This window comes from Trachemys scripta, chromosome 3 (assembly GCF_013100865.1).
Source record: "Trachemys scripta elegans isolate TJP31775 chromosome 3, CAS_Tse_1.0, whole genome shotgun sequence".
Classification (NCBI taxonomy): Eukaryota; Metazoa; Chordata; order Testudines; family Emydidae; genus Trachemys; species Trachemys scripta.
In genome coordinates, this window is record NC_048300.1 from 99,550,468 (window position 1) to 99,562,920 (window position 12,453).

The 12,453-nt window shown below is 39.8% G+C and overlaps 1 protein-coding gene across 4 annotated transcripts in view; it reads right to left on the reverse strand.

Moving 5' to 3' along the window:
• ADGRG6 (adhesion G protein-coupled receptor G6) overlaps positions 1-12,453 on the reverse strand; it is a 155,431-nt gene that overhangs the window by 66,201 nt on the left and 76,777 nt on the right. For 3 of the 4 annotated variants that reach the window (XM_034765517.1, XM_034765518.1, XM_034765520.1), the window contains exons 5-6: positions 6,087-6,155; positions 1,350-1,436 (exon numbers count right to left, since the gene is read on the reverse strand). In XM_034765517.1, the coding sequence (XP_034621408.1) occupies positions 1,350-1,436; positions 6,087-6,155 (156 nt within the window). The remainder of the gene's footprint in view (positions 1-1,349; positions 1,437-6,086; positions 6,156-12,453) is intronic. The other variant, XM_034765519.1, reaches the window with a different exon arrangement.

Genomic DNA, 12,453 nt, shown 5'->3' on the forward strand with positions numbered 1-12,453 from the left:
AGTTAGCTCAGTGGAAGTTGTATTTGCTTACTTTAAGTATGAATTTGGCCTCTTGTCTTTTAGTCTTTTTGCTTTATGAAGAGAATTTTATAGACAACCACAAGATTTAGACATCCAATTTCCATTGATTTTAATGGAAATTAGGCATCCAGTTTCCCTATGTGGCTTTGAAAATCTCAACCTTACTGTAATGGGTTAACTGTTCAGTCTGAACATCTAGGGATTGGCTCCATAAATAGAAATGAAACACCCTTTGACATAAGTGACTCAACGCTTTCCAGGGTCTGGCTCTTTTCCTCTAGAGTACAGTCAAATATCAAAGAAGAAAAATATAGGTACAAACTACTAAATTATATGATGAACTTTACAGTAATGTTTGCAGGCCATAATAAGCTATAGTATAAAACTATCAGAGGTTTTAAATCCTCCAACAGAAATGAACGCACAATCATTGATTTAATTCTGTGGAGCCCACTGAAAATGAAATCCCTGCAGACAAGGATTTTTGTGAGTTCTCCTGTGATATTTTGTAGAAAACCAATGAAAGCTGTGTTAAAATAGTTTCTTTCAATTCATTACTATTATTATTTTTACTTAATTTGTATTTTGGTAGCTCCCCTGACATGCTACACTATCTCCTGAGGAAAGTGATCTCTCAGAACTTGACAAAATCTCAAAGGAAATCTCTACTTTCCTGTGAATAGCAGTGGGCTTATAATTGATTCATCTGGTACCATTAAAGTTTCCCTAATCTTCCTGAATGAAAACTACTATATTCAATGTTGTCAATATTTTCCTAAATAAAACATGATCCCGCTCCCCTTGAAGTCAATGGAAAGATTCCCATTGAGTCAGTGGAAGTTGTTTGGCTCCATCAGACAGATTCTACTTGGCTTCTCAAACTTACCAGTGGGGAATAGATAATTCCAAAGTTCCACTGGCCCAGCTGAAAACGTCGCTGCTATGTGGCACCTAAACAGCAGCTATGTTAAAATGACTCAAAGACATGTCTATTTTTATCCTCTTTTTTAAATATCTATCTTGGCCCTGTGTGCTTTGAAGATTAGTGAATGAATAATATAAATAACAAGTGATACATAATGTAGAAATGGCTCGCTTTTATACAAGAAATATGCAAGCATGTTAAACAAATATTGGGCCTGATTCTGTTCCCAAACCAGTTTTACATGATTGACATGGAGTAACTCCTGATTTACACTAGTGTAATTAGGAGCAGAATCAAACCCAATATGTGAAACTTGACATTTAATATATTTAAATAAACCTTATAACACAATACATTTGCTCTAGACACAGTACAAGGAAAAATGTAACACAGGATTTCTTACCATCGTTTGGCTTATCGGTTCTATTAGTATCGGGCATGTTAGTGGTGACAGTGGGTGATGGAGGAGTAGTAGGATTTACAGTAGTAGCTGGTAACAAAGATGAGAGAAAGGTGAATTTGCATGAAACATGAATGTTAATGTGGTCAGGCACAATGGGAATAATGCATGAAAACATATATAGAGAGTGAAGGAAACCATTTACTATACATGTTAATATGCACACACCAAACTTCTGTATAAAGTGATGAATATGAATGAACTGATGTAGGTTCCAGTCCTGCAATCCTTACTCCTGCGGACTTCAGTGGGAGTAAGGGTTGCAAGATCAGTCCTGTACTGTCCTCACAAATTCGGAATCATTTTATAAGATCTTCAGTGAAGAGTTGTGCAAAGGCCAGAAAATAAATAACATGGCTTCAAAGACACACAAACTACGAATATTCGCTTGTGAAAAAAATAGATGTCTCTACCCAGGGAAGGAAGATGAAGAACAACTGTGAAATTAAAACACCAGTGTAAGGATCTAATTAGCTCCACTAAGATCTGTAAAATGAACAGAATTAAAATCATACATGGAATATTCTCAATAAATTGATTTTCAAAGCTTCATGTACTGTACAATTCCTACTGATATCAGGAGGAATCACCTCACACAGCACTTGCAAAATTTATCCCTTAGGGACTAGCTCAAATGCATTTTCAGTTGGTACAGAGAAGATAGACCAGAAAATTCCTTTCAGAACAGAATAGGTTTGTGTGTTTACACAGAACATCAGCAAAACAATTAATAATCATATCACTGCATTTTAAGTAACAGTTTGGAAAAGAAATGTTTTTTATTCAGTAATTCTCAGGGAACTCAAACCCAACATTGATAGTTTTTTGCTGGAAAGTTCTCTTTACAATATGAACACTTATACACCATAAGCTCTCAACCTGCCATGTTCTTTTCTGATACAATTTTGGCCAACAACCAAGCTCCAAAGCTTATGAAAGTGTATTTTCAGCAGGGTTTGTTTTTTTTCCTAGTTGCATTCTATGTTGTTTTTGTTACAAGCTTCTTGTATGATTTTTTGGTGAGAGAGAATAAATTTGTTTCACCTTTGTTACTTGTATTCTATTAATATTTTATTAAGCAAAACAGAGAAACAACTTAAAGAATTTGAACACACAGGTTTATAATTCAGTAGATCTAATGTGTTCAACCATTTATATAATTATGACAAAGAGGACCTCATTAGCCAAATCAACAAAAGTGGTAAAAAAGAAAAAGGCATCCATCCCTATTACCAAATGCTGCTATAAAAATCTAATGTCTTTAACCCATAAAAAAACAGCATCTGTTCTTTTTCTTCAACAATTGCTTTTATGACACTGTGGAAGTGAGTTCATTAAAAAAATGCTTGACATCTAAATAGTGGCAACCTATCCAAAGGATAGTAATCAGTAATAATTATAAACAGATGACCAGGCTTATGTGGGAGGGAACAGGAGCTGTCGATAATGTTCAGTGTATCAAATTAGTTTATAATACTTCCTATCAAACTTAGATCACTTGAAATGCATAAAGGTTAACAAACATTAAATATAAGTTAAAAGCTTTCTCTTTGTGACTCCATTTCTGGGCTAAATTCCAGATACTTCATGGGAGATGGACAGTACTTACAGTGAAAGAAGTAGGAGAATCTGAAAGAGAAGTGGAAGTTTAACCAACTTTGACAGAAAAAGCTAAACGTTTCTTTGCATTCTAGAGTCCTAGTAAGCATAGGCAGCTTGATTTTCAGAGGTGCTGAGACTTCAAAACTCTAGATGAAGATAGTGAGAGCTGCAGGTGCTCAACATTGCTGAAAATCAGGCCTAGTTTGTTGTGTCACATTGTGAGAAGGAACAATGTTCTACTTGCAAATTGACGAACATCTTGCCAGAATGATCAGGGACTGAGAAAATGTACACACAATTTTCTTCATCATCTTGGTAGCTTGGATACAGTACTGTTCCATGCAGGTCTAAGGGTGAGTTGTGATCTGAAACAAATTTGGTTTGATCTATTTCCCCTTATCTGTTGGAAAGACAATGTCCTTGGTTTAGGGACAGCCACCACCATAACTTTCTTCAGCATCCACTACTAGCCAGTTCACGAAATTGGTAGCATTGGAGGACACGATGTGTATCATCCTCTTGGTAAAGTGTTTAGAAGTGGGCTGTAGTCCACAAAAGCTTATGCTCTAATAAATTTGTTAGTCTCTAAGGTGCCAGAAGTACTCCTGTTCTTTTTGCGGATACAGACTAACACGGCTGCTACTCTGAAAGCTGTTTAAATAATGGCTTCCTGATAAAAGGAGATTAGTAGGAAGGAAAAACTGAACAAAGAGGAATCACAAAATGAACAAAATTTCAGCAGCCTGTATGCAGATGCCTTAGGTACTTAGGTACCCGCTAAAGTGAAAGCATAGGCTTTGTCCATTAACGTAATAAAATTAATCTTATAGTGACAGCTTAGTTTAGCTTAGTTTGTAACATTCTAGCCTCAGACAAAAAACCATGGGCTCATGGGTAGTCTGGGAAGCTGTAACAGAGGGTGGTTTTAATCTGAAAAGTGACTACACAGAAATGTCACATTCTTATAAATCAGATCTCTTCCTCCTGAGATTTCAGAATCAGATCTGCTGAGAAATAAGTTTTTAAGGCTTTTTACTCCTTTTAGCACTACAGAGCAGCTAAGAGCATAACACAGCTAAGAGAGGCATATGGATCTTATTTCTTTAAACCAATAGAATTGTTTACTAAATTCCAAACACGTATAATTGATGGCATAATTTGGCGATTTCATAACTAGCGATGATGCAAAAAAAAAAAAAAAAAAAAAAGGCAAGAACCCACACTGACCCTAAGAGTCCAAAGAAAGTTTGCAGGTTTGGCAGTCAAAAACACAAACACGTACACACTCTCTCTCTCTCTTTTCAGTTATGAAGTGAGCAGATTTGATCTGACACCATTGAAACAATAAATACAGAAATGTGCCATTTTAACAGAATCCTGTCTCAGAGTAGGACAGCACATTAAGAAACACCATCCTTGGATGTGATAATATTGCAGTACTGACTGTTTGTCTGGTGCAAATCTTAGATCTCTGGGTATTCTTCTAAAAAGACTATCCTGATGTCCTGGTTATCATAATCTCATCTCAATAAAACTGGTTTTAATAACCATGACTGTGTGAGAGCTATTACTGAGTTCATGATGGCTGCCACATTTACCTAAGCAGTCGCTCCAGGACCAGTATTTAACTCATTATTGCAAAGTACTTTGGGTGCCTTAAGTCCAAAAGATGCTATTTAAAACTAACTTCTGGACCTAACTAGCATTTCACCTTAACTGTGGACTTTGCAATCTGGACATCAGTTTAGATCTAGTTTGAAACACTGCAAGTATATGCTCCAGCAGCCTGAAGTGGCTAAAACTCCATTATAGCCTGCTGTAGTCATTACCCTGGCTCCCCACCAGGAGTTAATTTTACCCTCTGTTGTTAAGCTCAATATGTTTTATTTTTACTCTTTACCACAGAAAGAGTTCCAAGAATCTTAAGTCCTTCCTCTTTATTTACTTTTCTTTCCCTCCTGCCTCTGCCTTCTATCCCTTACCTTTAAAAGGGTTAAATCACTTGAAATTATTTTAGAGCAAGTGTTGCTGCTGCAACTAGCATAGAGCTGTATGAAAGTTTTATAGAGAAGTTTAACCCAACTAGTAGGCTCTGGGTTCATGAATGCATTGTGAAAGTAGGCCTGCCACCATTCATGCCAGGGGGTTGTGCTGAATTCCAACCACCAGGCAGAGCTGCAGGAATTGATTGGGGGTGAATCCCTATGAGTAATCCCTGCAGGATTGATTCACATGGCACATGGAAGTGGAACTTTGCAGTGTTCACCCAGCTCTAGTGCTAATCTTGCAATGTCTCCCCAAACTATGCGCATGGGCACCCCAGCCCCACCCCTCCCCTGTGCGCTTCCCTTTGCTTCCCTGTCATTTTCTGAGGGGAAGCAAAGAAATTCTGCAGAGGGCTATGAATTTTGCACATGCGCAGTGGCGCAGAATTCCTCCAGGAGTAACTCAGCTGATCTGGCCCTTCAAGAGGTCTGATATCATGACTCTTGTTGTGACTGACAGACATGTTGATACCTATAGTGATCATTCAGTAGTATGGCTATGGGGGGAAGGCCAGAAAATCATCAGCTATTACAATAAGTAGTTTTATTATATGAATAATAACAATTACACTTTGTATTTGTATAATACCTTTCACCTGAGGATCTCAAACCATATTGACTAACAATTACTTACGTCTCACAGCCGCCTGTTAAAAACATCTAAAAAATGATCAGCTCCTGTAATTACATCAGTTTATGCCTGATTTACAGATTTTTCTACCAGCGTTAACAATACAGCCTTTAACTGCAGGAGGAAAAGAGATGGGGAAAGACATGAAACCAGTTCGTCTTTGCATTAGCATATGATTGTTAGGTTTTGGACTTGATTGTATTATCAAGAGTGTGATCACATTCTTTCTACATACTGTATGTATAGTACACCCACACATCTGTTGAAGCTAAGAAATTCCTTTCTTTGCTCAGTTTTCTAGAGATCAGCCTTAAGAAGTTAAAGTAAAATGAAATTAAAAGAAAAGAAAACAGGGAGATTTGGTAAAGCTGAAAAATGCAAAAAGTGTCTTTGGCTTCTTACCTTGGCAAAGGCTTCCAAGATTTTCACAACTAGTTGGTTCAGTTATAGGTGGGAGAATTAGGTATGAGCCTTTAAAATTAGGAAAGACAAATCATTAAAAATGTTTGGTATATGATACATAACACTGTCATATCTCAAAATACATTAGGTCATGCACTCGCAGATCTTTTTCTGGTTTATCTCAGTGGGAAACCTGATATGCTATTTTGCTCAGAAGACTCATGTATGAACATTTCCCTATGTTGCTGACAACTCCAGGAAAGTCCTGCTGGCTTGCAAGTTTGGGTCATATCTAACAATACCTCCCATCTTCATGTTTTCCAAGATTTCTGTTAGATTTAGCTACACAGCTCCCCTGGAAATCATTGAGTAGTGTGTGGCAAAATTCCACCCAACTGTTTAAAAATGTACTAGTTAGTGTGGCTGTAGTGCCTATGCAGAATTAATGGATAACAACATGGCATCTTCAAGTGAGTTCTGAACTCAGTTGAGGCAATGTAGTCTACCAGCGTACTAGTCAGAGAAATTCCTCTAGGGAGATACCAAGCAGATAAGCTGTGATTTAAACAGTTCCTGTGTGCAGGGCGTGGGCATGATTAATGTTCTGGTATGCATGTATAATAAACAGATAAAGATATCAAAATGTGTGTTTACTGAATCATATCAACATGCACATATTTTGGTGGCATGGAAACCCAACTACATATATAACAGTGACCAACTGAGCAAGTAATGGGGTAGCTGCATTCATTATATTTTGAATATCCCTATGCTTCAGCTGCACATACTACTTTTACACATTATGTTGAAAATAATGGGACCAAATAGCATGGCATACTTGATAATGCACATGTGCAGAAATAATACTAAATAAATACTAAATACTTAGATAAACAATATTAAAAAACCCAGTATGTGTAAAATGTGAATGGGCCAGATGTCTAGGTGAAGTACAGATGTTTTGTGCTATATGGCTGGCTTGGTCTGCCCTTAGAACCAGCATATCTTCCTGGGAGAATCACCTTAGTGCAAGAGGGTTCCTTTAGTAGCGCACAGCTACAGAGAGGTTCTGCTACCACTACCTTTGCCTGCAGCCATGTTAGATGGGGAAAGAGGGTGTGTCCAGAGGAAGAAGGCATGGCTGGGACACTTCTATGCCACATCCCCTGGCTGCAGTTTTTGGCCTCTTTGGATTGTTAACAGCCAGTGTAAATTAGCACAGCCATAACAGAAGATCTGGTCCAATAAGTTTGGGGCTGGAGCTGCATTCTAAGGTTGCCAACTCTCTACTCACACAAATCCGAACACCCTTGGCCCACCCCTCCTCCGAGGCCCTTCCCCTTCCCTGCCTCTTCTCTGAGGCCCCGCCTCCTCTCACTCCATCCCCTTCCATCTGTCGCTCTTCCCACCCTCAGCCACTTGCTCATTTTCACTGGGCTGGCTCAGGGGACTGGGGTGCAGGAGGGGGTGGCTGGGGGTGAGGGCTCTGGGGTGGAGCCAGGGATGAGGGGTTTGGGGTGCAGGAGAGGGATCCAGATTGGGGGGGTGGAGCTGAGGGGTTCAGAGTATGGGAGGAGGCTCTGGGCTGAGGCAGGGTGTTGAGGTGTGGGAGAGGGTATGGGCTCTGGGCTGGGGGTGCAGGTTCTGGGGTGGGTTCAGAAATGAGGACTTAATAGTGTGGGAGGGGGCTCCAGGCTGGGGCAGGGGATTGGGGGGGGGGTGAGGGCTCCAGCTGGGGGTGCAGAATCTTAGTGGGGCTGAAGGGTTTGGGGTGTAGGAGGATGCTCCAGGATGGGACTGAGGGAAGGGTTTGGAGGGCAGGAGGGAGATCAGGGCTGGGGCAGGGCGTTGGCTGCTGTGGGGGGTGAGGGCTCCAGCTGGGGGTGTGGGCTCTGGCGTGGGGCTGGGGATGAGGAGTTTGGGGTGCAGGAGGGTACTCCAGGATGGGATTGAGGGGTTCAGAGTGCGGGAGGGGGATCAGGGCTGGGCAGAGGGTTGGGGCATGAGAGGGGGGTCAGAGGTGCAGGCTCTGGATGGCGCTTACCTCAAGCAGCTCCCAGAAGCAGTGGATGTCCCCCCTATGGCTCCTATGTGGAAGCATGGCCGGGCAGCTCTGCGTGCTACCTGTATGTAGGCGCGGCTCCCGCAGCTCCCATTGGCCGCCATTCCTGGCCAATGGGAGCTGCAAAGCTGGTGCTTGGGGCAGGGGTGGCTTGCGGAGCCCCCTGGCTGCCCCTACACCTAGGATCCGGAGGGAGGACATGCTGCTGCTTCCAGGAGCTGTGCGGAGCCATGGCAGGCAGGGAGCCTGCCTTAACCCCGCTGCGCCACTGACCAGACTTTTAATGGCCCGGTCAGTGGTGTTGACCAGAGCCTCCAGGGTCCCTTTTTGACTGGGCGTTCTGGTTGAAAACCAGACACCTAGCAACCCTGCTGAATTCACAGAAGTCACTGGGAGTTTTGTGGTTCACTTTAAAAGGAGCAGTGTCGGGCTCATTAAAAAAAAAAAAACCAGAAAAAGTTAAAAACAGAAAAAGTAGGAGTGAGGGTAAAACTTTTAAAATTGCCTAAGTGACTTAAGAGCCTAAGTACCATGAGAATTAGGATCCTACATAATTGCTGAAAATGGGATTTAGACACCTAAACCACCTAGATATTTTTGAAAATATTATTCCTATTCTGTTCCTGCTAGGCATGTGGTGTGGTTACTGCTGTGCTGAGAATGAGCTAGGATGGAGCCAGGTGCTCATCACTCAGCAGCAGTGAACCCAGAGGTCATGCAGCATAGTGGGATATTGCAGGCTGGAGACCTGAGAGAATACAAGGCCAGGCTTAAAAGTATGATGAAGTGTTTTTCCATGAAATAACTTGAAACTTATGGGACGGTGGGATGAGTTACATATTTTATATAAGAAACTAAACTCCACTGAGCATCCTTTGCAAGCCACGTGACATCCTATGTGAAGCATTTTTACAAATATATTTGCTAATGTTAATAGGTTAACACCCTGAAAGCTGATCCCCTATTGGGTCTGTATCAGAGTAGAGTGGCTAAGTAGCTACCTGAAGGTCACTGTAACTTCCACTTGACAATAGACCTCACTTTAGTATTTTTTTAAAGATGAATATGCCTGGGCATGATGCTAACCACACCCTTTCTTGTGTTAATCAAGCCTGGTTTTGGCCAGACCATGTCATCTCTCAGTGCTCAGTAAAAGAAGATATGAGGATCTGAATGTCAACATACTTTGAGCTGCTGCTATATTTTCATCAATATCGCCTAAGCATATCAACCCTTTACACATCTTGCTTAATTCACTTTTTGGACTTAAAAGGGACGGCCAGGTATGACTGAACCAATTAATTTTTTGTATTAATGTGGGTATAGGATAAGGACATGTACTATTGGTATCAAATGCAGCTGATGATTTTATAGTGAAATGAAATACAGGCCCATCTAAATGACGAGTAGCATTAGTGTGCTGTCTTAAAAACCCAGAAAAGCCCAGCACCACTATACAGTGGTAAGAACATGAACATGAATCAAATTCTGAATGGAATATTAAACCGGTAAAAGGCACAGTTCTCAAAAGAAAGTTATCTGCAGCAATTTGTTGCTGCTCATATGTTCAGTAATTCCATTAGCAAATGCTGTCTGAAAAGTCTGTTAACTGCAAATGAAAATAGAGCCCTTTGCGGAGTTCAATAATGCAAGTGACATTCGCATGCAAATATGCTGCATTCACTAGTAAGTGTTCAGACTGCTTTGTTAATTAGTTTCTTTCAGCTCCTTACCAAAGCATGAACAGGGCAGGATGAATCTCTCTTTTCTAAACAAACCCTTGCTTTGCAATTAAATGAATCCTTATCAGTAAGATAAAGTAATCTCTCTAATGTTGCTAGTTCTTTGTCGGTTGATGATAGCCTGACTCATCAACTCTTACTTCAAAGGTTGGTTTGACAAAGAGTTCTTTATTACTCAAAAAGATGACGAGAAGAGAAAAATCTTACAGGTGCATCCTCTGGGGTTTCTAGCCGAGTTTTTGAGGTGGTATTTCTAGGGTGACCAGACAGCAAGTGTGAAAAATCAGGACAGAGGGTGGGGGGGTAATAGGAGCATATATAAGAAAAAATACTCAACTATCGGGACTGCCCCTATAAAATCGGGACATCTGGTCACCCTAGGTATTTCTCACAGTACTTTCCCTGAGGAAATGTTATAGTTGGGTAAGCCAGTAGTATTGTAATAATTTAGCACGCCTGGGAGAAGACTGAAAAGGGCGCTGGAGATTTCTCTTGGGCTTTGGGACAGGAGAGGTACAATTATCTAAGGAGTCATACTTCCCTTGGAGTGCTTGGCCTTTTTGCACTCTTACCAGAGTGTGGTGTAGGTGGGTAAGGTGGCTCTTTCCACTGCACATACACTACTACTGATTTCCCAAGTAATATCTTAGCTAATAAAACTTTTTGGGGGCAGAGCTTGTATCTTCGTATGTGTTTGTACAGTGCCTAGCACAGTACAATGGGGTCCTGGTCCTGATTATGGCCCTTGGGCACTATTGTAATATTTTAAATATCAAAACTAATAATACATATGTAAAACAGAGTATTAATGTATAAAACCTGGGGCCCACTACCTTGCTAGTCTGATGAGTATTCATGTTTATTTTTTACAATAATTTTACAGATGGGAGAAAAGGAACCTGCCATTGATATATTTCAGTGACTACACTTCGTTTTAAAACATGAAATAAGGGGAGCATTAATATTTATTAGGGCTGTCAAGCGATTAAAAAAATTAATCTCGATTAATCGTGCTGTTAAACAATAATAGAATAACATTTATTTACATATTTTGGATGTTTTCGACATTTTCAAATATATTGATTTCAATTACAACACAGAATACACAGTGTACAATGCTCACTTTATATTTATTTTTGGTTACAAATATTTGCACTGTAAAAAACAAAAGAAATACTATTTTCAATGTACCTAATACAAGTACTGTAGTGCAATCTCTTTATCATGAAAGTTGAACTTACAAATGTAGAATTATGTACAAAAAATAACTGCATTCAAAAATAAAACAATGTAAAACTTTAGAGCCTACAGGTCCACTCAGTCCTACCTCTTGTTCAGCTAAAAGCTAAGACAAACAAGTTTGGTTACAATTTGCAGGAGATAATGCTGCCTGTTTCAATGTCACCTGAAAGTGAGAACAGGCCTTCACATGGCACTGTTGTAGCTGGCGTTGCAAGATATTTACGTGCCAAATGCGCTAAAGATTCATATGTCCCTTCAACCACCATTCCAGAGGACATGCGTCCATGCTGATGATGGGTTCTGCTCAAAGCAGAAAGCAGACCGGACCGACACATGTTCATTTTCATCATCTGAGCCAGATGCCACCAGCAGAAGGTTGATTTTCTTTTTTGGTGGTTCGGGTTCTGTTGTTTCCTCATCTGAGTGTTGCTCTTTTAAGAATTCTGAAAGCATGCTCCACACCTCGTCCCTCTCAGATTTTGGATGGCACTTCAGATTCTTAAACCTTGGGTCGAGTGCTGTAGCTATTTTTAGAAATCTCACATTGGTACCTTCTTTGCATTTTGTCAAATCTGCTGTGAAAGTGTTCTTAAAATGAACATGTGCTGGGTCATCATCCAAGACAGCTATAACATGAAATATATGGCAGAATGTGGGTAAAACAGAACAGGAGACATACAATTCTCCCCCAAGGAGTTCAGTCACAAATTTAATTAACACATTTTTTTAACGAGCATCATCAGAATGGAAGCATGTCCTCTGGAATGATGGCCGAAGCATGAAGGGGCATATAAACGTTTAGCATATCTGGCATGTAAATACCTTGCAACGCTGGCTACAAAAGTGCCAGGCAAACACCTGTTCTCACTTTCAGGTGACGTAAATAAAAAGGAGTCAGCAGTATCTCCTGTAAATGTAAACAAACTTGTTTGTCTCTGCAATTGGCTGAACAAGAAGTAGGACTTGTAGGCTCTAAAGTTTTACATTGTTTTCTTTTTGAGTGCAGTTATGTAACAAAAAAAAAATCTACATTTGTAAGTTACACTTTCATGATAAAGAGATTATACTATAGTACTTGTATGAGGTGAATTGAAAAATACTATTTATTTTGTTTATCATTTTTACAGTGCAAATATTTGTAATAAAAAATAATAATATAAAGTGAGCAGTGTACACTTTGTATTCTCTGTTATAATAGAAATCAATATATTTGAAAATGTAGAAGAACATCCAAAATATTAAACAATAGAATACCAATTGAAATGTATTAAACAATGATTAATTTTTTTAAACAGGATTAATTGTTTTGAGTTAATTGCGT